Raw genomic sequence first — 27,831 nt, 5'->3', positions numbered from 1 at the left:
GAGCTCGTAACTTATTTTGGTTTAATAAATGCTGTAGGGATGATGAACAGAAGTAAAATATCACATGCCCTCTTATCTGCATGGCTGAGTCTGCGGGTAGGAGGGGAATCTAGTGTGGGGAGGGGGCTTGCTTTGGCCAGGTCTAATCTGGCTGTGCAGTTAGGGAGCAAATCAGTGATGGCTGTGCGAGATGGCACGTCAGCTTGTTTGAAAGGGCTTTGAACTGTGAGTGGTAACAAATGGAATTATTTTAGCTCTTCCTGAGCCTGGGGTCAGACCAAGAGGCACCTAGCAAAAAGAGAAAAGATATTTAAAAACAAAAAAAGGAAGCAAAGGACATGGGAAGCAGAAGTTAGCGGATACATTTTCAAATCTCATCTCAGAAGAACAGAGCTCTCTGAATAGATCACATGTGACTTGTAGTTGCAGGAGAAGAATCGGTAATATGTAGTAATTAAATTACCTTCCTTTTAGTTTGCAGTCCCTCTGTAGTGAAATGAAAGCAGTCCAATTCTGAGTGTACTGGCCTGATGCATTGCATTAAAAGGATGTAAATAAAATATCTGTAAGTTTATGAAGTTTTTGGTGTGATATATGTCATGCCAGTAAGGCTGCAGGACCCTCCCTTGACTTCGTTTAGTTAGCTAATTTTGCCTGTAAGGAAAAGACAATGAGAAGAGAAAAGCCAGGGCTCTCCTTCAGATGTTTTGTTGATGTTACTTTGGTAATTAGATCTAACTTTCTTCTTTTTTTTTCTTCCCTTTATGCAGTGCCCATGTATCTCAAGTCAGTAGTAACATTCCTGCTACTGGAGAGTAAGTGACTCTGTTTATAAATGTTGTGACTGTTTTCTGTATACCTACATTTTAAAAAATATGTATTTAATTCTTTTATTTTTCTTTAATGTCCTAGTGCTACCCAAAGAGAGTTTATTTTTGCCCCAAATCAAAATTACTGTAGTGAAAATAAACCAAGTATAATGATTCCTTTCTTCTTTCCCATGCCCTGTGGGATGTTTTGATGGTACAGAACATGGGGAAATAAAGAACTTCAAACTTGCTGCACAGTATTATCCTCTTATTCACTTGTATCACTTGACTGTCTGGCAATCTCAGTCACAGAGTAGGACCCAAGAATGGTTGGTGCTTTGCAAAACTAGAAATAAACAGCGGTCCCTGTCCCAAAGAGCTTCCAAGTCCTCTTATTCACCTGATGTTGAAGTCCCCTAGCTTGGTGGGGGATTCTTACCAGTATCTGATACATATGCCTGTATTGTAATTAAATCACATTTTGTCTATGATGATGTTTAAATTATAAACTCAGTATCAATATAGTCAAAAGTTAGCACAGACTTAAGATCTCTTTGGAGACTTCACCGCCCACAGACAGGGTCACATATTCATAGCTGATCAGTTTGGAATTAGCCAGCCAGCTCCCTAGAAAAAATGTTTTGTGTGCTAAATTTCACTGCAGACAGAATTAAAGATATTTGGAAGTTGTAGTCAAGCCATTTTTTGAGATATGGTCTTCCAGAGTACATGGGGAAACCCCTTCAAAATAAAGGAATACATTTTCAAAATTTTTTGAAAAACAAGTTGATTGATCTCAGACTTTACCCATGAATCTCCTCTGGCCTGTGAATATAGGAAACTATGAAAAAAGAAGGAACTTTGTGTGTCTATACACATGCTCCGGGGGTAAAGGGATGGCATTTTAATTAGAGCGGCTCCTGGCCAGCCTTTATATAATATTTAATATTTCATTTCTTTCATATGAATGCTGCAAAGGTTGCTGGCCATTGTCAGATTAAACCTGCTAGTTTTGTTTAGGCTGACTTCTCTGTTCTTATGAACAAATGAGGGAGGGTTTTGACTACAATAATGTATCTTACATCAGATTGCATTCCTGGAGTGGTAAATTTTCCATGTAGAAAGCATATAAGGAATAACCAGTTCATATAAAAAGACCAGATAAGGAACAACATCCTTTTTCCCAAAGGATATCACAGAAATGAAGATCAACCATCTTGGAATTATTTATTGAGTTAAGGGCTCAGATGGCATGGACATCATAACAAATGATATCTTTTCTAAGAAGTTCAAATGTGAGAATGACTTGAGTACATTGGGGAGGAGATTTTCCAAGACACAATGGGCAACTGATTCCGCTTAACCATCAACTGCCTTTTGAGTCTTTGAAAATCTCCCTGTTATTCAGTCATCAGGAGCATGTTATGAATATTGGTCACCATTTTATTCTCTCTAGTAACCATGCTTTCAGCTACATGCTCTTAGCATATAGTCATTGCATACCTTGCTGCACACACATTCACAGCCTTATGTGTAGAACACTAAATATCTTCATTTCACAGAGCCTTCCTTTCTGGTGAAGCTGTAGCAGATTGTCATCAATCTTTACATGCACTGTCCGCGTTCACTTCTAGCTTCTCTGGGAGTCTTTCACCCCAAAATTAGTAGGGAAGATTAAAGAAGAGATGAGGCTGTAACCCCAGCCTCATTTTGTATGGGCTAACAGCACCGGTCCAACACTGGACAGAGAAGGGGAGTACACATAGCTTGTTAGGTTGTGGCACTGTAGGCATATTTCCCCACATCGCACCACCTCCAGCTCTGCTCAGTCTATGCAGAGCAGGTCAGAGCAGGGATGACAGACTGGTTGCCTCAAGCATGCATTAACAATCCAAACGTAACATACCTTTCCCACAAGTTTGCTTTCATAGGATTGCTCGGAGAGTTTCTTGTCATTTCCCTCTGGCTGTGCAGCGCATTTTAGAAGGGTAATTTTTCCTTCCAGAACTGGGAGTGAATTAAAACAAACCTGTAATTTTAGAGCCTCTTGGGTCATTACTGGTTTTCTAATCACTTCAATCTTGAATTCGCATTTCAAACAAATGTGAACCCTTCAGGGCAAGGGCTGTTAACTTGGGAGGCCAAAGTTAGGCACTTGCATTCATATCAGGGAGATGGAAAAAAATGGCCTGATTCACAGAAGTATTGAGCAGCCACAGTATCTGTGGACACTAGTGGAAACCACGAGGGCTCAGCATTTCCGAGACGTGTCCTCACGTCCTAACAGGGGCTTTACTACAAGTGTGCACAATCCCAAGTATAATTTTATGATGTTGAAATATAGAGAAAAAAAAAGTCTGTGTGTATCTGGAGGGGAATGGGGGGCGAGGTTGGTTGGTTGGTTTTTTTGAGAGGAATTTGTGTCAGTCCATCCATTTACCCTGCCTGTTCGGTTTGCCAGGTATTTAGAGAAGACAATCCGTTCAGCTGTGGAACAGCACCTTTTTGATGTTCATGGCTCAGGAGGGCAGAGTTCAGAGGACTCTGAATCAGGAACATCTTCAACCTCTTCCAACGTGTCTGCTAAGCAGAGGCGGCGGCATCACAAAGAGCAAGATGAAGCCCGAAGAAATAGAGACATGTATGATTCTGATTTTTATTTTTTTTTAAACAATTATACAGGATTGATTGCATCATGTTGTGCACATTAACTTAGTGAGACTTTGACAGGATCTTCCCTGTTACAAGTTTTAGCTCAAGGAATGATTTTGCACTTACTTGTATGCAGCTCCATTGCCATTAGCCGGAGCTGGGAGTTGCAAAGCTAGGGGCTTTATTAGTGGTAATGGAATGGACTGAAGCACAGTGTGCAGAGATTCTTTTCCAGCTAAAATAACCATTTTAGATGCTTTCCTAAAAAAAAAAAAAAAAAAAAAAAAAAAGTCTTTAAAATTGGGACCAAACTCATTTCATGCATGGAGATGCAGCTTACATTAGGTTGGGGTTTTTTTAGTGGTCTGTAGGGGTACTATGGAGCTACACGAAGAAGCAAAGTTTTTTCTTTTTTATTAATCAAGGGAAAAAAAAACCATTTTATCTCATTTGTTCTAAAAAGCTAGGCACTATTTTCATTAACTATTTCTCAAGGATTAAGAATGATGCATAGTATTCTTTTCTTCCCAGTGTTATACAGGTAACCTATAGTTTATGCTATGGAAGTATTCGCACTGCTATAGAAATATTCACATTTCAAAGGCATGTCCACTAACAACAGTGTGAGGGAAACTGAATATATTTTTCTATAGGGTGGTAAGGACAGTAGAATGGTATAATATAGCCAACATTTTGAAACCCAGGCCTTGGTGATATAAATGCTTGCATATGCTTAACTGCAAGCATGTTCAATAGGGGTGTGCAAAACAGGCTGTATTCAATTCGAATTCAGATTCGGACCAAATCGGGGACAGTGATTCGATTTGTTGATTCAGATCACTGCCCAGATTTGATTCAGCTGAATCCAAATCTTAAGATTCGATGCCAATTCAGAGATTCAGTGATTCTGCCATAGACACAGCTTTAAATGTTTTTTCTACATACCTCGAGGTACCAGGTGCAGCTCAAGAATGCTGAGATGGTGGGACAGATGGAGCATCCCACAGAAGCTCACTGGGGGGCCCTGAGTGCTTGGCGGCAGACCTGGAAGTGGAGCAGAAATATTTCTGCTCCACTTCCGGGTCCACTGCCAAGCATGCTGGGGACCCCCTGTGGGACGCTCCATCCGCCCCACCATCTCAGCGGTCACAAGCCGCCTGGTACCTTGAGGTATGTAGAAAAAAAATTTAGAGCTGTCGTATCTCTCTGATTCAACTTGGAGAGATTTAAAGGGTCTCCTGATTTGATTCAGATTCAGAGATTTGGCCGCCAGATCGGGCCTAATCTCCGCCAAATAGAATCAGCGACCAAAGCTTTGCATAGTCCTAATGTTCAAGTCCTACTGTAGTTCAGTGTGTTTATAAATATCCATGAGATGGAGGCCTAAGTTCTGAAGTTAGGCTTTTATGTCCATAATGAGTCCCCTAAATAAGGATTTAATTTTCAAAGATGCCAAGTTTCTGGAGCTGCAGGTTTTTTAGCACCTATACAGTCAAGCCGCTTTTACATAGGAGTTTAACTTTAGGAACACAGGTTTGCAAATTGTAGTCCATGCTGCTTGACACATGTGTAAACAATAATGAAGTAGAGAACAGCAATTACACTAAAAGCATTTCTATACAAATGAAGACAAGTTGAAAAACTGGTTTGGGGATTTGGGCTTTCAAGCCATAGAAGCATCTAGCTATAAATCCAGAGTTGTTTTTCCTGTTTAGTAGCCATGCTAACAGACTTCTCAGGTAAGCAGGTCAGAGATGGGCTAATGTATGTGTTTAGAAGCATATAGTACTGCAGGGGTTATTTTTCCCTACTGTGCAGCCTCCACATTGCTTTACAGATCTGCCTTAATGCTTTCTAACCCAGGTGAGTACTATATCATCAATACTATAATTGACTCCCAAACCCCAGATGCCATTTTTAAACACAATGCTTTGGAGAATCGGGTCATTTCTGTGGCCTCAGAGAGACAAATTGTGCTGGGGTTTGTGTGGTGTTTGTCTCCCTGTTGCTTGGATGTAAGTTTAAAGAGGCTCTGTAATGTCACTGACTTAAACTACCATGCAATTTAAAACTAGGAAAGTATTTATTACATAAATATGTACATGGACTTGCACTAAGTACATTGCAAGTTCTACAGCCTGCTATATTGGATCAGTTTGGCTGAGGTTGTAATAATTATGGTGCAGAGATAAAAGAATATCTTCTAGATTTGGTTGTAGGATTCTCTTTCATCTTGCTCTTCCTGTGACGCACTGAATCATGAACTAGAAAGCGATTAAAAGGAGTTTTAAAAAATCTGAATACTTTGTGGCTCAGTAACATAGTCCAAACCCTTTGAAGCAATTTTTTTTTCTTATTTACTCTAGTGCAAATCTAGAGCAACTTTGCTGAAGTCACTGTAGGCAGAATTTGGGCTTCAGAATCATTCCTGCTTACAACAGTTACCAAACATTCCAGCATGACAGACCTGCATTTAACCTGGGGGAGCACAGAGTTTAAGAAAAAGAAAATACATTATTGCATGCAAATATAAAGAATACAGTAATGCATACATTTTGTAAAGGTCTCTGTTATTACACAAAACAGAGAGAGCCCTGTTTAAGAGGACAGGGCAGTGGATTGTAAAAGGCAAATGCAGGGAATGCCCCATCCCCTATCTCCTCCGGCTATACCCAAGGAGCCAAAATTGACAACATTTTGGGAAAATGCCTGCACATCCAACAAGGTGTAACAAAAATCTAGTGTCCTACAAGAAGATGTTAAGCAAGCTATCCCACTCACATACCACACAGCATATTATGCAGACTTTTATCACAGCACTACACTTACAGTTGAGGAGGTACGTTCATTCCCATTCTGTCTTCTACTTATGCTTACTCTCATGCCTGAAAGCACATGCAAGAGTCCGTATGGAAGCTGTACCAAAATTTTGCACTTAGTTAACAGAAATTAACGGTTGTTGGTCACTTAAAAAAAATTGTCCCAAGCTAAAATTTGCCACCCTAAGCTTAAATAACCAATTGTACATCAAGGAGCTACACCAGGTTCCACTGAAGTCATTGACATTCTTATCCTTGGTACTAGTGACAGCTGGATAGGGTCCAAAGTGTTGATCCCCACCTATGTTTTCTCAAGAGATGTTCTGCACCTGAGCTGATCTTGTAGCTCAGATTTTATGCTGTTATCATTAATATAGTAGGACATCAACATCTTTAAAGAACAGCCTGTAGCCATGTAACTTTTCTGTTTAGGGAGGTCGTCAACAAAGAAAACATTCCCTCTGGATTCAGCAGCCTTGAAGATTGTATTCTGACTGCTCAGGAAGCAGAAAAATTACAAGACAACAACTCAGGGTATATTGGAGAGAGGAATAAACCAAAGCGGCAGAAATCCAGCACCAAGCTTTCTGAGCTTAATGATAACCAGGATAACCCTGTGGTAAGCAAACATGCTGCACAGTTTGCAGAGATGGCCAGGATCTTGTTATTAAAGAGCATTCCATTCAAGCATCAGAACTTTCCATTGCCTAAATCTTGAATAACTGTTTTCGGAGGTATAATTGTTTGCATATTGCATTTGTAAGACTTTTGGGGATCAGGCCCCAAACTAGTGCAGTAAAGATGCAGAGAAAGGTCCAGATTTTGACCCTCAGAATCTACGCTGAGCTGATTCTCTTCTCGGAACGTTTCGTTATTTTGCTGTTTTAAACAATGCAAAACAATATATTTTTGAAACCAGAGTAAGGAAATGAAGTTTGCCCCTAATTTTGCAAGGGTCTAATGGGTCATAGATTGGACTCTCTCTGTGAATTCCCCTCCATTTTCCTTCTTTTCTCCTGCCCCCCCCCCTTTTTTTTTTTTAATCCCAGCTATTTTTGAGTTGGAGCACTGTATGTTTTCAACAAGTGATATGTAGTGAGAGAGTGGCAGGGGCATAATCGGTGAGCTGTCCAATATGTTATACACAGTTTAATGTCACTTCGTGCTAGCAGTGGCTGCACTTCTGGGGCAGAGGTTAGGGTGGGTGGAGGTGTGTGAGGAATGGTATTACACGTGGAGTTTGCAAAATGCTTGGGAATTTTTTGGAACAAAAGTTTATCTGTTCAGTTACCTCTTCCCTTTTGGTGATGTACATGGCTGGTACAGATGTAATATTCTGCAAATTATAAGCACAGTGGTATGTGTGCAGCCTCTGGGATGCACACATTTACATTGGGAGCCTGTAAGATTGAGTCATAGCATATGTTTAGTCCCTCTTTGACCTTCAGGGGACATGTCTACACAAGACATTTATCACACAGTAGACTAATTAGCTGTGTAGTGAACATCATGCATCTACACATGCACCCCTGTTAGGTTGTAGTAAATCAATTTACTCCACAGTAGAATAGTACTTGTAAATACTATCCTGCTGCAGAGTTATTTTTACTCTGCAGAAGCATGTGTGTAGACACTACCCTGGCTGGCTGGGGCACAAGGGTGCTCCAGTACAGGGCCTGCCTGCTGATAAGCAATACACTGAAGCACTGTAGTGCCCCAGCCAGCCCCTCCCCAGCACATTTAAGCTCTGGGGCCCCCTGCCAGCCGGGGATGCTCTGACCCAGCTCAACATGCGGTGGTCCTGTGCAAACGGCACACCTGGAGCAAGAAGCTTCGGAGTTTTTATTGGCTTCACATTAACATGCGTGTATAGACCCACCTGGGTAGAAGACATTTTGCCCACAGGGACAAGCTGCAAAGATACTTGATACAACTGCCTTCCCCCCTCCAGCTAATCCAAACACCAAATTTTTTGTTAGTAGGTTGGAGTCTACAGCATTTTTCAAGGTCAGTCCATTGCTAAAGACAGGCAGGCATTCAATGCAGTCCAAGTGGAACCCCACAAACTGTTAATACTGCCACAAGTACTAGAATGCCTCAAGAAAAATTATGCATTCCCAGCTGTAGCATATGTCCTTTGACTCTAGTGGGCTGTGTTCCAAAGTCTGGTATAGGTGAGCGCCTGCTAAATGGGACATATTTGTTTTGCAAAAGTACGTTGTGTTCTGACATCTCCTGTTTAGATTACAAAACCACGATTATTTCAGAGTAAAGTGTATGCAAATTCCAAAGTGAATTAATTGGCTTTTTGTGTGTAGTAGGTGGAATAGGAATTGATCAAACAGGGAAGAAAGGACCATAGGCTCTGTGTATCATGAAAAATCAATATCCTGTTGCATACAATAGAATATCTGTGCTCTTTGCAACATGCATATTTTTAAAAGCTGTTGCAAGTGGCACATTTAAGCACTTGAGGCTCACGTGCAATTGGCATTTGACCTGGGTGTTCAAGAGGCAGTCACCATGCAGGCAGCCTCCCCAAAATGACCCACTAACTCTCTGGCACATGGCTCCTAATAATTGCAGTATTATCATTGTGGATACTACAGGTGGCAAGGACTGAACACTCAGTAATTTCCCCATAGGACAAACAGTATGTGTGGTTGACTTTGTCCTTTCTCTTATTCAGACAGGCTGTTCTGTTTTCTTTGAGGGTTATTGTTATTCTTACAGTTGCATCTTTAACAAATGAAGCAGTGATGTTCTAAGATCATGTGAAAAGTTTTGTTTTTTTTTTTATTGCTTGCTTTTAAATCAATCTGGAGGAAATCAGTCTTGGCAGACTTAGGACCACATTCTAGGTTTTGAATGTATGCATGCAACTACGACTGAAATGAGAGGGCCTAACTAGAGCGGTGGTCTTAAAGAGGGAGAATATACCAGCACACTCTTCCAAGCCTCCTCACTCAGTCAAAGGAGTACAGATGGTCCTTACAGCAAATGAGACTGTGCCAGACTGTGGCCTTTGAGAGGGAAAAACTAGTAAAATAGATATTTGGTAGGTCGGATGGGTTGGGGAGACTCTAGTATCTGACTTCAGTGAAAGGCTGTATGATTGGATTGCCCAAAACATCTTTCTCTCACTCTCCTGTATTGTGCTCCACCCCTGAAAGGTAGATCTTGCAGAGGTCAGGATCATTATTGTAACTACCCAGAGCACACCAAGGAACTGTGGTCATCTTCTCTGTCTTTTCTGTGGTTTGACAGAAGATGCACTTAAACTGAAATGTCAAATGGGAGCATAAGGAATATTTTTTGACTGTTTAAGGAGAGTGCCACACAAAATAGAGAACGTGCTGCAAAGAGTCAGCCTCTGCCAACAGTACAGTGCACAGGGACATCTTAGCAAATAGGTGGGAGAATTATAAGGACATCTTCTGTGTATGCTGATATATTCATACAGCTGCTAGTCATGAGAAGCAGCAGAGGCCGTTTGAGCTGGCATAGAAATTTAACTTTATTTATTTCATGTTTATATTGCAATAAAACCAAGCAGTCCCAATCACAGCAAAGTCCTCATTGTTCCATGCAAAGTATAAATCCATAGTGAGGGCTTGTCTACACAGGAAAGTTTTGCCACTTGTACTGGTACAGTTAAATCCCATCTCAAGCAATATACAGATAATCCAAAAAAGGCACTCTTTTAGTGGTGAGGATAAAGCAATAGAGGTTAGTGTGCCTTGCTACTAATCCAGAAGGATGAATCTGAGCCTCATATTAGTCAGCCCAGCTGTATATGGGTTATTGGTTCTTCTGACTGTGAGTCACAGGCTCCTGGATGTGATGCTATCCCCATCAATACCTTGTGATGTGCCTTACCACGCTAGCTCACTGGCCCATGTGGGCTTGGCTTGGACCTTGTTGTTTTGGAGTTCTACCAGAAGTGTGCCTACACAGCACTGATGTAGCTCTTCTGCTTTAAATTCATACCTTTATCTTTTACCAAATTAATTCTGTGGCATAGCTTTAAGGCCCTCCCATTTCATCCTTTTCCACAGCTTCTCTTGCCTCATCCAACTTGTCCATGAAGCTTGAAGGGGTTAGTTGAGTACTATATGGAAACACTCGTAGGTGCATATCCTGACTAGGTGTAAGGGGCAATATAAGAGAAACTTCTGAGCAGAACCAAGTAATTAATATTTAAAAAACTAATTCTGTGCCGCTAGTCATTTAAATTGTGCATAAATAGTTTGGAAGAGGCCCATAAAGCAAGGCTGAACCCGTAACATGGCTGCTGTGATTTTTATTTTATGATCAACAGAACAGGATTACTGGGATGTTGAAAAAGAAGGAAGTTCTATGATCCACATCTCTGGAATTTTGTACTTGTGTACAGTCCAGGAACTGCCTTTTACTACACTGCCAGAGGACTTCCTTCCTCCTATTTAAACTTGCCAGAGCTTGTCTTCAGAGGAGACTTATCCAAACATTAGAACTGAAAAATTATACTTGCCTGCATGAATTGGTGGTGATCAGTACCTTAACCTGAAGGTCTAGATCTGAAAGATTTTTCTCTTGTTAATATAACCTCTTTGTCTAAGCGTAGCATAAGGGGAATTCTGCAATATGCTTGCAATCTGGAAAAAAAAAAAATGAACAGAAAACAAGTATAAATAAATGGCCACATGCAGTACTTCTTTACATGTCTTCTTTATTCAGTCCCTCCTATTTATCCTCATTTATAGACAATATAGAGATGAATAGTCTTCAGCAAAAAGTATGTGACATACGTGTGTTGTTTACAAATATGGAATATGTATCTTTGAGTGATAATTGCTTTAAAAAATTATAATTCAAATGAAGGGTTAGATTCTTCACATCTGTTACACCTCCAGGAAGCCGCAAGAAATTTACCACATATCCCTAATTGTGCGTTTGCTTTGGCCATTTCTTTGTGTATACATGCAAATGTAGGTATTTTTGTGACCCCACTTTTCTGTGTCATCTCTTTTTTTATGCTCCTTTTAAAAATGTAGCTGGGAGACTGCTAAGACACACAAATAGATGTATGTTCTGTGGCTACTGAAATAATCTCTGTACCAATGAAATAAGTGATTTATAAGCCATTTTTACACGCCCAAACAGAGACTAGCTTTACGATTTGCCTTTTATCATACTTTTTCAAGCTTGAGATAAAAGACAACACTAGTGTACTTTGTAGCTGATAAGCAAAGCGATACAAGCAAATCTCAAAACAAGATCCTATAATGATGTTAATCTCTTGTCCTGCATTCACGTTGTGGTAGCTTGCATTATCTCCCTGCCAGTAGCAATACATTTTTGCATTTTTCACCTCTTTAGCATTTTCAAGAAAGTGGTTCTTCTTGAGATCAACACAAACAGCACTGAATGGAAAATTATTTTGATAATATATCATTTTGTTATTTCTATATTTAAAATACTTGATATTGTGATCTTGGATAGGGATGTGGGGGAGGGGAGAGGACCAACTGGCAGATCTTCTTGATTTTATTGCCCGCTTTTACACTGCTCAAACAATCACTCTAACTCCCCTTTCCTTTGACTTGTCAACCTAGTAAATGGGGACAATAATATTTGCTTCACTTAGTTGCTCCACATGAATAACTTGAGGCCTCTTGGTGAAAGATGCTAAGAAATTGCAAAATACTATTTTTTTTTTTTATTATTGCTGAAAATGGGTAATAAAATAGGCTTTTTATATTGTGTCTGTATAAAAGAGAAATGTGTGATCAGCATCTAGTTTTTTATGTACATTCTGATAATGGCCTTCAGCATTTCTTCCTTCATACATCTTATTGTCTTAATATTTACTGTATTACAGAGTATGGAAAGCTTTAGCTCACCAAGGCCTGTAGACAGCACAGGACTCGACGATATGGAAGTTGTATCTGAAGAAAGGTGATTTTTATAGCATGTGTTTTCCTTTCCAAGTGGTGCTGTGTGCTCTTACTGCTCAGGAACATGGAGGGGACTTTAAACAATGTGAAAGGTCTTCTTCACCATGTTAGGCCCACATTGGAGCAGTATAATGGTACAAGCTATGCAAGCAGGCCTCTATCCTACCTCCACACGCCTCCAGTGCCACAGATAACAGAAGGTGGTGATGGGGGCAAGCTAAAGAATTTGTGTTTTCTTAGAAGCTAGTGCCTTAAAGCCATGTCTGCAAGTGCTGTGAAGAAATGAGACCCTCCCACTCCACATGCACTGACAATTGGAAGTTTAGACAGCTTAGAGTGGTCCTGAGCAAGTGCCCTGTTGCCATCCTCCCAAGACAGATCCTCAGCGCAGCAACAGGGCATGGTCTCAGGATATCATAAACTGTCTACACTTCAGATTGCTGAGAGAGGCTCACCTGAGTGAGAATTAATCATTTTGATGGTGACGTCTGTTGGGAGATTTTTAATTTGTTTGGATTAAGGGCATCAGAATTTAATTCTATTATATTTTCCACAAATAGCTGCTAAGAGGAGGTGGATAAGATAGCAACCTGAAGCACAAGGACATTGAATGTTGCCTGTCTGCTAAATTTACTAGCAAGCACACCCAGATCTTTTCTCAGCATGTAGGCTTCAGCAACCAAAATATTAGAAGCCAAGTGTACCTCAGTCTGTTTTCTGAAGCTATTCTGTTTTACATTTATAACTTGCTTATTCTTTTTTCTTTTACAGCAAAGAAAGCGAGAACGATGATGTTTTTTTCAAGCATTCAGAGGTTGGTATTTGTTATTTTTGAGTTGTTAAATACTGGCAAAAATCACTATGGTCTTCGTAGAATTAGAAACAATTGGTTGGTTGGGTAGCTGGGTGTCCCAAATGAAACATTCCAACTCTAAGCATCCCCTCATATACAACCCCTCATAAGACATCGGTTCTGCTTCTTGTTTCTCCCAGATATATAATTTAACATCAAGGAGTATTTAAACATCTGCTTCCATCTCCAAAACCCCTACATGCCAAAAAAATAAAAGTTAGTAAAATCAGCAATTTGGTTTAAGTGATAAAGATCATAGTGAACTGGGCATGTGACTGATTGGCTCATGATGTACAAGATTAACCTGTCTCTTCTTGTTTTGCTGAAATAATTTTGGCCTTTTATTTAAGACTTCCCGTTGTGATTCTGTAATCTTTGGGGATCTATGTCTGTGACTGTCATGTGAGGCGAGTTAAACTTTTTCCCCCTTCCCTCCTAGTGTTGATGCCTCAATCTGATTTGCTATGGGGACATATTTCTCCTTTGTGCTTTTCCTTTTTCTACCCCTGCCTTCTTGCCTCTTACTCCTTCAGAGCTCTGAGAGAGAGACCAGCTTGACGTCCTTTAATTGCAGTTACAGTGTAAAAAATGGCTGTGGTATCCTTCCATCCCACAATTCATGTGGTTGTAACTGAGAGGGCAATGGAAGGGGTGCTCCTGTGGCCAAGCTACCAGCACTTTAACAACAAGTTCATGTTTTCATGCTCAGGGCCTGAATCTAGACAGTGCATCATTTAAAACGCTGATGAAGAGCCCTCTGCATCTGCATCCCTTTAGTTGTCACCACTGACAGTACCAGTCACAGTGAGAAATTTTAGGAGGAAAGAGGGGCTGAAGGAGAAGCTCTTGTGGACAACCCTATCTAATCCAAGTCAGTGATTTGGGGCAGAAGGGGTTTGCAGCTTGAATTTTTTTACTGTTTAAAAACAGTTGCTGCTGATTTAATATACAGTGTCTTAAACTCTTTTATTTCCAATATGAAAGGTAGGGAGAACCAAAAGGATTATTTTGAAATGCTTGGATCCATGCACACTGTGCCATGGCATATTGCTTAGAACAAAGGTTATCAAACTTGTTAGACTCGAGGCATCCCTCAGAGAACTTGTTTTTTGACTACAGAAAAATAAGAGTGGTTCTTCTGTTGCAGAGAACTCAAAAGCTCACAACAGGTTAGAACGCTTTTAACACACTGGATTCCAGGTTCGGTTTACATTGTGAATCATGTTGGTGCCTAACAGTGCCAGCATTGCGTGCCTGGCAGCCCACCTGAAAGGATCTCGAGGCACTTTGGCACCTGTGGCACCTGGTTGAGAATCATTGTTCTAAAAGTTCCTGGAGTGATGTTTTCAGGAAGGTAGGCAGCGCTAAGGGACAGTGGCTTAGTCCCAAGCTCTGAGTTTCATCAGTCCATAGTTCTCCCTTCGCTCTCAGGAGGGAAGTACTATGCTAGTTCTGTTCTTGATATAAATGATTCCCCACTGCCTCAGCTGTGTGGGCGACTGCATTTATGGGAGGGAAGGAGGAAAGGGCAATGGCTCCAACCACACCTTTCCTCCCCATCATGCTGTGGGGAAGAAGAGGTTGGGACCTGTGGGGGGCACTCTGTTGCTACCCCTGAGGTTGCTACTTGTAATACAGGCTGTAACTACCCTACTAACATCTGCGCAGCAGTGTTTGGACCCCAAATTAGCATGTTTTATTTTTAAGGAGTTAAAATATTAAATTTTGGTTTTAAAATGAACAACTTTTTTAGAAAGAATTTAAAATTCAATGAGAATTTTAGCTACAAGAAAAGGCCCAGAGGTCGCATTATATAGGAATTACAGGGTCAAGAAAATGTTACATTCCTGCAGGGTTGCTTTACATTCCTTGTGCCCATAAGCCTGTTGCTTAGTGGAGCTTAGAAACATACCTTTGATAACAAACAACTCATTCAGAATGAGCAAAAGGCTCTTTCTTGCCCCCCCGCCCCCCCCCCCCACCCACCGTACCTCCAACATAAGGGTCTTGGACAAGGTATTTGGAGCTGGCAGGCTGAGATCACTGAGCAGGCATTAGTTGGTGCTTATGCAGATTTTAAATGTCCGTCTTCAGACACCCACATCCTGTGCTTTTGCAGTCTTCTAATTTTCTGTAGAATCCTCACTCTGAGGCAGAACCGTGCTCCAGAAAACACACCTGGACTTAAGATGAAAGGTTTCTAACTTTCCAAACCAAAACTAAATGCAGCTGATGCAGTGGTATCTGTTGGAGCCTGCCTACTGCCTGAAACAATGGCTCTGAGAAGCGTGATCTGCTTATATTCAGTTTCAGTGGTATATTTGCTTTGGAGCTAATGATGCAAAACTATTTGTTGACATGTTAGCTGCCAACCATATTAATATTCAGCTCACAAGCTTGTTGTACAAACTAGAACAGCTTCCCACACTTCCCCAGATGTTGTAGGGGGAGGAAACTGACTACTAAAACTTCCATCTACCTCCTGACAACTTCTACAGCACATTGCCGGTGCTAAGTTCTGTAGGACATCCAGAACTGCAGTTTTAGTATTAAATTCAACATCACACTGAACATTAGAAATAGAGATTCCAATAAACTATATGAAATTTAATAACAGATTAACCTACAGAGGGATAATTTAGACCTCTATTTTTTTTTTTTCTAGTTTAATTCAGTAGAATAGTTTAGGTTGAGGGGGGTTTTTTGCTTTGTTTTTAATGTACATAGCAGCAGCAGGCTCTCTAGTCTCATGAGGAGTGACAAATCAGGGCTGTAGCTGCAGAAAAGACAGGGTCTTGTATTTTGCTCAGTTGTAAAGATGCTCTGAGAAGATTTGCCTCTCTATAGTTCTGGTCATTTGTTTGAAGTGGGAGAGTTGAGCATTTTCAAACAAACACAGAAGAGATTTGGTTTATACCTAGATTTTTAGCATAATACCAACTTCAGAATTGAATTTCAAAATGTTCCCATTCCTGTTTGTTTCTAATAGTTTGAAATATCTGAGCACATCATTGTATGGCTTTTGGTACAGAAATCATGATTTCATCTCTGTTCAGACAATACTTTTACACTGTAGTCTTTACTACAGCTCAAACAGCAACAACAACAAAAATCATCATTGTCAATTGTCATACCCATTTGCTGAGTAAAACCTACCTCTGCTTATTATTGTCCTAAAAAACTTGAGTAAAATGTACCATTTCAATGCTATTCGCAGCCTTTCTGGTTCTAGGACCTGCATTTCAAGTATACTTTTCTGCCTTTGTTTTTGGTTTGTCCCTGCATAAACTTCCCTGGAATAAATTGTAAAATGCAAGGCCTGATTTTTAAATCTCATTTATTGTGCACCTGTAGCTCCATTAGTACAAATAAGTCATTTAAAATGTCTGCTTAACTTTTATTTTTGGCTCAGCGAGGCAATTAAACTCTAAATGACATCAACTGCTCCTCAGTGGGCACGTCTACATGTAGCCCTACAGCGACATAGTTACTGCTCTGTGCTTTAGTACTGCCCATACTGCACTGTATGCGCGACACACAGTTATTTTTAGCAGCTACTTCACTGTAGCGGTGCACTATAACAGGGGAGCATGCCACTATAGTGGAGTAGCTGCTGGTTGCGTGTACGCACCTGTGGATACTATGTCACCATAGTGTGTAGCGTCATGTGCAGACATGCCCAGTTTTCTGGAAATCCCAAATATTTGCACCTACAAAGTACAGCTGCAAAAGCAGTTTCTAAAAATCCCAAACCAAGTGTTTTTTGTTGCTTTTTAGGTTTTTAAGATTTTTTTTTTTTTATTGTTTGTTATTAATATTAGCAGTATGTGATGACTTTCAGGCTGGTGAGATTATCAGTATTGTCCTTTAGACTTACAGGGGATGGTGGCATAGTAGCCTATAAAGATCAGTTGTTCCCTTTCTTTCATCTTTCTGTTTGTCACAGAGATTAGAAGCCAGTAGCATCAGAAAAAAAATTGTCATGAAAATACTAAATTATCCATGAGAACATAGGTTAGTGTGTTAATTCAGATGCATTAGGTTAAACTGCTGCACATCTGTCTTGTCTTTCTTGGGTCTATGTCACTTATTCTTCAGAATGCCTAATGGTTTATTCATTGTTTTAGGAGGTACATAAATGAGCTAGTAGCTCATATCTTTAGGAACAGAGAGAAACTGGTTGCTATAACAGTGCAGATCTATTCTTAAGTAAGATTTTCAAATATTTCTGTCAACTAAGGGGCCTTGAAAGAAAAAGACTTGGTCAGTTATGTCAATGAAAATCTTTACCCCTCTAAAACATAAGTAATATCCTGCTGTGGGTATATTTTAAGTCATGGTGAGTCATGAGATTATAAGGTCATTATGGGAAAACATTTAATTCGGTGTTAAATGATGGTGATAAGAGAAAATACATTTGCTGTTTGCTTTCTTTTGAATGATCTGTTTACTCTTGAATGTTCTGATAGCTGGCAAAGAAAATGGTCTTGATGACTTAGGCTTCTGATGTGCAATATTCCAGTTGTGGTAGAAACGTTATACTTTCACTCCAAGATCCCTTCCTCTTGCGCCCCCCTCCCCCCCCCCCCCATGCTTTTATTTACATCTTAGACAAAGCCTTGGCTGGGGTGATTTGGTTGGGGATGGCCCTGCTTTGAGCAGGGGGGCGGATGAGATGACCTCCTGAAGTCCCTTCCAACCCTAATTTTCTATGATTCTGTGATCATGTTGAAATCTTTCGGCATTATTTTAAATCGTAAATTATTCTGCTGACAACGTAAATGCAGATTATAAACTGGTACAGTTTGTTTTCTAGGGAGTGGATAAGACTTCTTGTCTGCCCTGTGATGAATCCTGTTATTATGAGAGCCCTGTAAGCATTTGGAACTGGGAGTGAGGGAGAAAACATGTTTTTGTGGACTCTAAGTGAATGGTTAAGTCTGCACAAACTGGAAGCAGCTTTGAAGATATTGCACAGTGAATTAACATTTTTGTATGTAAAGTCTTCAGGATAAACAGACTTAGTGTTGTAGTTGGATATTTCCTCGGTTCAGTGTAAAACAGCAAGAGTTAAGTGATTAATTTTTGAAAAACTACCAACTAGTTTCTCATTTTTTGTTAAATAATGCCAACAAAACCTAACACACAGAAATAAGGAACTTTAATATAAAGTGTTAATAACCGAGGACAGAATGGCATCTAAAATATTAGGGCATTCAGCCACAAGGAGAGACATTTACAGAGATTTATGTAATTAAAATCAGCGCAAAAGGATTTATGACATGATACATAATCTCTGAGAAAATTTCTTTAAAACATTCACTGTTCTGTTTTTACATTAATTCAGCAAACGGCGTTGTTTTTGTGAGTAGGATAAAAAAATCGTATGCGACTTAGGGACAATTTCATGCAAAGTGCTGATTCTGACCACATTCTGTACTGCTTTGCAAGTGGGGTAGGTGCACAGAAGAAAAAAGGCCTGTATTCTGTGACCTTTTTTTCTTTTGGGTTGTTGTGTTTTTTTAGATGCTTTTTCAGTCCCACAGCCTCCTAGGATAAATGGATGAACAACTTCCTATCATTGTCCAGATTTCTAGAATGCCTGTAAAAAAAATAAATAAATAAATAAAAAAATAAAAAGCAGAAAAATCTGCCTGTCAGTTGCCTGCTTGAGTAGGCTTTACAAATTAGGAAAAATTAGACTGAAATAAGGTGTTTTGCATAATTTGTGCTATCCCTTTTGACAGCTCTGTATTTGTATAAATTGTATATACAGACATAAAGGTGGGTACATGCACATTTTATGCTTTCTTTCCCTCCATTGTAAGTTGTTTAACTTAATTCATTTTGTACAGAGGAAACTGTTAATGAGATCAAAACATTTTATAGTTTTTATGTAATATAGACAGAGCTGTAGCAAGAGCGGGGCAAGTGAGGCAACTGCCCTGGGTGCCAAAGCAAAGGGGTGCCAACAGGTGTTACCCAGTCAGGACGGTGCAGGTTGGAGCCACGAGTGGCTTGTTTGTTGCAGTGCGGGGACAGAGGGAGGGGTGGCTCCTGCTGCTGCATGCACTCCCAGGCAAGCATGAGGGGGGCATTTGCCCCCCAGATCTGTGTGCATGGCAAGGGCAGGCTGCCACTGCAGGCTTTGCCCTGGGTGCCAAACTTCATTGCTACAGCACTAAATATAGATTCATAGATTGTAAGGGTCTGCAAGGGACCTTGCAGATCATTGGGTCCAGTCCCCCCCCCCCTCCCCTCCCCCCCCCCCCCCCCCCGGCAGGAATACAACTGGGGTCAAGTGACCCCAGTGAGGTAACTGTCCAGTCTCCTCTTGAAAACTGCCAGGATAGGTGACTGCACCACATTTGGAGTGAGTTTATTGCACAGTCTGGACACGCTGACTGTGAAGAAGTTTTTCCTGGTATTATCCCTAGAAAACAAACTGTACCAGTTTATAATCTGCACCAACGTTGTCAGCAGAGTAATTTAAGATTGAAAATAATGCAGTAAGATTTCAAAAGGATCACAGAATCATAGAAAGTTAGGGTTGGAAGGGACTTCAGGAGGTCATCTCGTCCAACCCCCTGCTCAAAGCAGGACCATACCCAACTAGATCATCCCAGTCAAGGCCTTGGGTAATCTCTCTCTCTCTCCCTCCCCCCAGCACGATGATAATTTCAACATAAATGCACAGTGTACATAGTGTTCAGTGGGTGACCAGTATTGAAGCAAACAGCAGTTGCTTCTTGCTGGCTATAAATTATGGATCACTCACCTGACAGCACTTGCTTTAAAAAAAAAAAAAAAAGCTTTCACTGTTTCAGTGCAGTTTTGGCTTTTTTTCCAGGGTCCGCACTACTTTCAGCTGAGATGCCAAACCCCACTGCCATTTGGATTTGCGCAACACTGCTTTAATACCCAGAGCTCCTCCATAAATAGTTCTGCTTTTCCCACACCCAGCTAGAAAACAACCACAGGAAATCAGGGAATGTGCAGCCAGCACAGCTTAGCTGGCATTAATTGATCTGAGCCAGCAGAGCCTGCATGAGAGCATTCATGTATGTAGTCAGTGCTGCTCACTGTGTAGGGCTGCTCCCTCAGAAGCACTGACGGCTGCTTTTAGAAGACACCATATTGCAGCCACCTTAGCAACAGCATTTTTGTTGACATCCTGGAGAGTTGCAGTGCTCTAAAGAACCGCACACGCCCTCTCTCTCTTCTTTTCCTTCCCACCCCCCTCTCTCTCTCCTTTTCAACCTCCCTCCCTTTTCATCGTGGTCAATAACTGGAGGTTTTTTCAGCTACATGCAGTTGTCAGGGCAAGCAGTTTCAGGAATTTGCTGTGGCTTTCTAAACAAGGAAAAGTTCAAGGAAAGCAGATGGACGGATGTTTTTGCCACTGTGAGTGACCAATTAGCATGTAGGGGTCACTGAGCAGGGAAGTTGGATTCTTAGCTAGAAGCATCAGGGGCAGTTAGTTTTGATCTTGCTGCTGCTTTGCCTATAGGTATCTCTTCCCTCCGTCTGAACTCCTTTTTTTTTTTTTGTCATCTTGTTTGGGGACTACAGCAGATTTCAAGCATGAAGATTCAGGAGCATCCAAGCATTCCCGAAACCAAACTGCAGAGGACACAAGATGCCGATGGTCAAGAAGACAGCTTTGTCTCAGAAGTGCCACAGCTTGACTTGACCGCACTGTGTGATGACAACCACTGGGAAGGTACTGTTGTTTGATAATGGTTGGTACAAAAGAGAGAAAAATGGAAACGTGAGTGGAGTTTTGTATCTTTGTGCTTATGTTGCCTGGCCAAAAACAACAGGAAGTTTCTTTTGACCTGAGTACAGGAATGAAAGTCTGGAGAAGCTAGAAATGGGATGTTGAATTGCTGCCAAGTCTGATAGTGTTTTAGGGGAAGGAAGGAGAATATGCTTCACCCTTTTGTGTCAGCTTTATTAGTCCTCGTGTGCTTCAGGATTGTCCTACTTCTGGTATTTTGCAACCTAGACTAGTGAGTAGCTGAACCCCAGTCATTGAAACTGAGGAAAGACTGGAAATTTCCTCCTTTCCCTGTTGTATCCCATGCTCCACTGTGTAGGCATGAAAGCCGTTTTCAAGGAAAACTGTTCAATTTCTTGTCTTTTCCTTCCTGGTCCTGAGGAACAGGCTTGCAGAATTTGTTTTAGCAAGATGCCACTTCACCAGATCAGAAACATGTTAAATTGCTTGTAATAAAAAATATATATGTATTTTTAGTGGGGGTTTTCTGGAGGTCTTTTCCCCTGACTTCTCTAACCAGTTGCACGTATATTCAGATGCACACATTCATCTCTTTCAAGCTAACACTGCAACATTTAATTCGGGAGTTATTTTTCATTGTTGTGTATTTCTCACTACTGTCTGCTTTGCATAGTCCGCACCCTATGTAGGGAGAAGAGTTGCTTATAATGATGAGCATTTCCCTTTCAGCCAGTGACCACTCACTTTAATTTATCCCAGAAGTATTGCAAGGCCCAATTGATACAAAATTAAGAATTTTTTTTAAGCGCATGTTGCTGAAATGTGCTCTTTGCATATCTTGCAAGCTGCTAAGTATCCCAACTACCACTGAAGTCAAGAGGAATTGAAAGTGTTTGACATCTACATGATCAGACTCCCTATGATTACTGAAAGCCCCTTCTTCCCATGTACTAATGTGTGTAATTTTGTCAGTGTTGCAACTTGGAGCCAGAGAGGGAGGTTGATGCAAAATAGGAGATGAAGGATTTTTTTTAAGGAAAAGAAAGAGAGAACTGCTACTCTGAAAAAAACAAACTGTGAGCTGGCACAGGGAGACTGGCCAGGTTATCTGCTTGTGGCTCCATAGCATACGTGACAGATGTAGTCTCTCTTTTCCCTTAAGAGGAACTCTACTTATGACCTATTTGTGCTTGGTCATACAAACCCAGGAGTATTAGGCAAGCTGATTCAACATCAGGCACCAGCTACCATCAGCTGAATAGCCTTTCTTCTCCACCCCAGTCTGGGGATTCCTTGATGATATTCATCACATACATTGGATTCAAGCGCTGCAAGACAGACTCCTGAGGGTCTTTTGTTTTATTATATTTTATTGGGATTCCAATTAACATCGCCCTGAAGGGTCTTGAGCTGAGAGGTTTTGTTTTCAAAGGTGACATATGGGTTCAGCCATCACTTGGATTTCAAAATAAAGAAACTCTTTTCTCCCCAGTGTACAATTATAGCTTCCAGTGATATTCACAGGAGTCATGCCTGCATATTGAGGAAAAAAATAAATCCAGAAACTTTCCTTTCAGAAACTTCCCCATTATTTACTTGTATATAAACTCTGGAGCATTTCCATGCTGTAAAAACAAAACAGGAGCACACATCATCATTATTATTATTGTTTTAAAGCCTTCCTTTCAGATTCTTGCTTCCCTCCTCTTCCTTTTTAAAATACATTACATGATGGAAGAGGATGAAGATTTCAAAAGAGACAGTTGGCATGTGTCAGAGGAGCTTCAGATGTCTTAAAATGTCACTATGTTGTACTTGCAGTATAAATCCAGCAAAATGAGGTTTTTGCATCTTGCTGGGTCAGAGGCTTTGAACCAGTCTCTGCCATGGATGTCAAATCAGTCTCAATGGCCAAAAAGGGGAAGATGCTAATCTAGGCTTGCAGATAATTTTCACACTAAGAACAAGATTTTTGTCAGTGAGATCGTTCTTGGGAGTCAGGAATTTGTGTTGTAGCTCATACTTCTGTGATCTAGGTGGCCTGAATCTCATGGTAGTGTTATATCCCATCATGTCCTCACTGTTATTCTGAATTGGCACTGTATCTTTGTTCACTTCCACTGTGAATGGTTAAATCTGCTGCATTCAAATTCAATAGCATGGTGGGTGAATAGGGTCCCATTATTTGGCTCTAGTAAATTCTGGTGTAACTGAAGTCAGAATCCAGACTTAACATGAATCAAATGGCCAGATGGCACTTCAGGTCTTGGTTTGGACCACAAGTGAAATTCTAGTGTTGAGTTTCTGGATTGTATCCTAGGGCACTAAGAACACTATCGGTTTGCAGCCACTGAACATTGGGTACTCAGTGGCATAGCTCAGAAGTGGCTTGTGAAAACGAATTCAGTGGCTGGGGATGTATTCCCATGCGGGTGTCACTTCCTCCAACTGAAGTTCTTAGGGAGAGACTCTTGGCAGCAAACGTGAGAACAATAATACAAGACTACCCTGTTTGTGAAGGGTTTTTATTCTCTTACTATGATGCCTGCAGAGGAAACCTTACATTTTAGGCCACTGTGGTTTATATATCAGTTTTTCACTTTCCTAGGATTGTTCCAGAACTGTCATGAGGTCTGTGAGTTGAACAACATGCGTTTTTATTTTTTGTTTTGGTGAGTTAGGTACAGTAGAAATTACCCCACATCCATCCCCTCTGCCAACTGCATTCAGCACTAGGATAAAAATGTTTGGCTTTGCTATTTCAGTGCATGCAGACAGTTCTGTGAAGCCAAGCATGTCGTGGAGCCTGTCCATTTACAGCCCCACCTGTTGGCAGCTAGCTTGAATTGATGTGGCGCTTGTCTGCACATGGACATTTTCCTGACTAATTTTGTGTGGATTCTCTCAGTCTAGCCACAACCTATGTTGTGGGGACAGGGAACCACAACACAGGTTCCCTGTCAGCCCCATCCGTGGGCTGGAGTAGTGGGTCCAGCTGTTCAGGGTGTGTGGCCAGCAGATCATTTTTATCTGCACTTCTGTGCCCCACCAGCCTGGCCCACCACCAGATTGGCCTTCTATGCCACCCTTGCCAAGCTGGCCCATAAGCTACTTTTTTGGTACAAAGAAAGTCTACAAGTATCCTGCAGGGCTTATTGGTGGCTCCTTACACCGAGACTAATTTAACCTATGGTACCTGTAGTCACTGAAAACAGAGACGCATTTCAACAGATATAATATTATTTTATCAGTCGACCCTGATCATACAGGTTCTATTCTCAGTGTATGCATTGAGTTAACTGAACCATTCCTACATCAGGTGCCCAGGTGAAGCATGGGTAAAACCTATTTCAGGAACAGCAACATTGACCCTGCAGCTCACAGCTCTTCCATCTGAGAATAGAAAGTGTCCTAGCCTCCTAGGGTAACCTGTAAAAGCCCCGCAGTTAGTGCAGCTGATGGCAAATAGAGCATTTCCAGAACCCTTCCATAACTTAGTTTACTGAAGACTGTTTAAATCAAACTCGTGAATGAAAGGAAGAAAACATCTTTAGTGCTTTCATAATCTAACCCTGCTTGGCAAAATTTTTCTGAAAATTTGACTAGTCAAGGACCAAAGTCTAGCTTCCCCCCCACCTTTTTCTCACAATAAAAATGATAGTGCAAATCATTAATATAAAGCTTTCTCATTTAAAACAAATGACTGACCTCCGACAAGCAGAGAACTGGAAGATTGCAAGGGTGGTCAGCAAATTGACTATCCCACATTTCTTTCTGCTTTTTCAGATGAATCTTACATTATACTATAAAGGACTATAGACTGTGCATTAACATATAGATAAGAGTTGTAATACAAATTATTACAAAGCCTATACCCAATTTCTATAACTTTTAAAAAATTAGAATGAAAATGGCTCTTTTCAAACAAACAAGCATTCACTGTCAGCATTAAAAACCTGAAAGCATTGCCACAAAAGGACCTCAAAATGCCAATATAAGCAATTGTAAATTTGTTATAATCAATTTAATTGTCCCCACAAAAAATAAAGAGGGCATAAATAGCAATGAGTAAATTGATAACAACATTGAAATTTAAAGGTCTGGTCTCTGAAGTTAGATAAAGTAACTTGTTTGCTTATTGTAATAAATCCTATTGTGTTTTCTCACCATTATGCACAGAAAAATTAAATATTATCTTATTCAATTAAATAATTTAATTGCAGAAAGTATTGCAACAAATAGCATTTAGTTTCACTGTCATTTTTTTAACATTCATTATTTTGTTAACAAATTATAAAAATGAGTAAACTAGTCTCTCTCTCCTGTAATTAAAGAGTGTTTATTCCTGAGCCATCATGCAGCAGTGCTTCATTAAGACTATATATCTTTTTAAACCATTGCAAGAGACTGAGGTTTGAGAATTTTTAAAGTAATTTTGCATTGCTCTGGCCCATTTCAGTCTTTCTACAACTTGCGTGGTGGCACCGTTTCATTTTCAAAACTGCTATAATTCCTATTATTTTCCATACGGTTTCAAATAGAACTTGGAACCAGCACCTCAGGAGGTAGAAATGTTTGTAGTTCCTTTGACTTCAGTGGGGCCTCACCACTGTAGTCCAACTGAAGATCTGCTCTTTGGAGATTTAGACAGTGTCTCCTTTAAGGAGTATCAATATTGTACTCCAGCTATCATTGATCCCTGTATAGGATGCTGACATCATTTAGGAACAGCATGTATATCTCCATGTATAGACATTTTAAGCTGAAGTGAAGTTTTTTGTCCTGTACTGCACCAAATCAATATTGAGGGGGTAAGCAAACTAAAAATATAAAAACTTCAGTGTAAAAGAACAACAATTGGCTTTGAGCTAACCATAAGAAAATCTTCTGGTTAGAAGGTGCTGCCATGTGTCCTCAAGACCTCTTAATTAAAATGCTTCCATGGTCATTTCAAGATCACCAGTACCTTCTATACGGTAACCTACATACTACAGTACAGAGTTGTGTCTATACATGCACAGTCGCATGCACCTCAGATGGTTGAAAACTTAAATGGCAGATTGGTTATGAGCTTTTAAAGGGTAATACAGTGGAATCAAAGGGGACACTGACAGCTGCTGCTACTACTAGCATGTTTCATCTTTTCCACCCAAACATGAAAGAGGCAGGGGACTGAAATGGAGGTTTCAAACCGAAACATAGAAAGAACATCATGTACACCCTGAACTGCTTATACTTATGCATAATCCTGACTAAATAACTTTTCCCCATACTTGTACAGGTCTCTAATTGCAAAATCAAATAAAAAAGATACAGTACAGGCATGAAGGGGCCCAGAGATGTGTGAGGATGATTGAAGAGACTGCAGGGACTTCCTTAGGAAGGATAGACTGACAAGACTAGGGACTGTTCGGGGAAGTGCAAATAAGAAGAGATGTGATATTCTAGATAAATAATCAGAGACTTAAAGAAGATAGATCAGGCATTCCTTTCACTTTCTTTTTAATATGAAACCAAAAAAAAAAATGTAATACAGCTAAAAAATTACCTGTGGGATTTATCAAGATCAAGAATTCGAAAGGCTCCAAAAGTCTTAGACATTTTATAGAAATAGCAAGATCTTGCATGCTTACGTTAGATATAATGCAAAATATATTATATGGATCCTCAGGGCAGAAATCATCATATACTGACTGACAGGGGTTAGGAAGAAACTTTTCTTTATGGCAAGGTTATTCTGCAACTGAGTGACACCTCTCTGAAGCATCTGGGACTAGCACTACAGAAAACAGTGTCCTGAATTAGATGGATCATTGATCTGATTGTCGTGGGTAAGATGTAAAACTGCACCCTGCCGGGCAAGGGTGGTCTGGTGGGGCTCCTGGTGGTGTGGGAGCCCCCAGGAAATGCCAGGCCAGTTGCCTCCCTGGTGAAAGGCAGGTCAGGGTGCCTTGTAACCCCAGTGCCACATTCCTGGTAGTACTGTAATGAGCAGGGGGAGCCCAGGGCTCACTTAAGGAGGTCTGAGCCAGAGCTCAGGCCAGAGGAGGAACCTGGGGCTGCACCCAGGCAGCAGAAGAAAGCCTGGGGGCTTGAGTCAGACCCCATGTGAGAGGGATGACAAGGAGAGGGATCCTGAGCAAGAGGGGCAATGAACAAAGCAGCCCCATGAGTGTAGGTGAGTGAGGAGGCCCAGTGAGGGCATAGTAGCCCAGTGAGGGGTAGGAATGAAATAGGTCTACAGTCGTATGATTGCTCAGTCAACACTCAGGTGAGGATAGCGGGAGATACCCAACGGACTGCACCGGGGCTGATTTGAGGAGAAGAAAGCTAAACCTGAAGCTGGGTGGCATGTGTGTGGCCCCTGAGAGAGGCAGGGTGAGAGCCAGCAGAGTAAGTGAGACCTTGGTAAGAGAGGGGTGGTATGTGAGTGGCCTTCTGGGACTGTAGAAGAGAGCTACAACTGTGTGCCCAGTTTGCTCTGACCATAGGCCAGAGAAGTAACATCAGAGTAACATCTGCAAGGTATGGGACTTGTGGAGGGGAGGTTGGAATGGGTATTAGGCCCTTTTCAGTAGGGTGAGTAATGGGTAGCCTTCCGCCTTTGTAACAGCTCTCATATTTTTCCATCAAGGCATGGCAGGAGAGCGAAGTGAGTAGTTATCCCAGGAGCAGGGTATCTGGCAAAGACCTGATGAGGAGGCCACCCTGTTACACTGATCCAAAACAGCAGTTAGTTGTTTGCTCCACTTACTGTTCAGGTTTTGTTAGCTGGTTTATCCTCCTGATCAGATTTTTCTTTCTTTTTTTAATCTCAGTTTTATAACCAGCAAATGAACCGAACTGCCCAGGGTCGATGAAGTCCTTCAAGGACTGAGAGTGAAAAATAAAATCAATTTTCTGTGGCTGCCATTTATTCCATCCAAGTCTTAGACTTGATTTTTTCATGTAGGGCTTTTCTTCCCCTCCTTCAGAACCTTCTCCTTTGGAACATGCATTCAATCTTATCATCAGTATT

At 40.8% G+C, this 27,831-nt stretch overlaps 1 protein-coding gene across 11 annotated transcripts in view; it reads left to right on the top strand.

The window, feature by feature from the left end:
* The window catches only part of FAM13A (family with sequence similarity 13 member A), a 257,788-nt gene that overhangs the window by 210,039 nt on the left and 19,918 nt on the right, over positions 1–27,831 (top strand). For 10 of the 11 annotated variants that reach the window (XM_059722315.1, XM_019488106.2, XM_019488104.2 and 7 more), the window contains 6 exons: positions 771–815; positions 3,271–3,450; positions 6,713–6,899; positions 12,144–12,220; positions 12,991–13,033; positions 20,645–20,795. In XM_059722315.1, the coding sequence (XP_059578298.1) occupies positions 771–815; positions 3,271–3,450; positions 6,713–6,899; positions 12,144–12,220; positions 12,991–13,033; positions 20,645–20,795 (683 nt within the window). The remainder of the gene's footprint in view (positions 1–770; positions 816–3,270; positions 3,451–6,712; positions 6,900–12,143; positions 12,221–12,990; positions 13,034–20,644; positions 20,796–27,831) is intronic. The other variant, XM_019488105.2, reaches the window with a different exon arrangement.

This window comes from Alligator mississippiensis, chromosome 2, assembly GCF_030867095.1.
Source record: "Alligator mississippiensis isolate rAllMis1 chromosome 2, rAllMis1, whole genome shotgun sequence".
In the NCBI taxonomy this organism is placed as follows: Eukaryota; Metazoa; Chordata; order Crocodylia; family Alligatoridae; genus Alligator; species Alligator mississippiensis.
The sequence above is the reverse complement of the archived record's forward strand: the minus strand, read 5'-3'. Positions and strand labels throughout refer to the sequence as shown.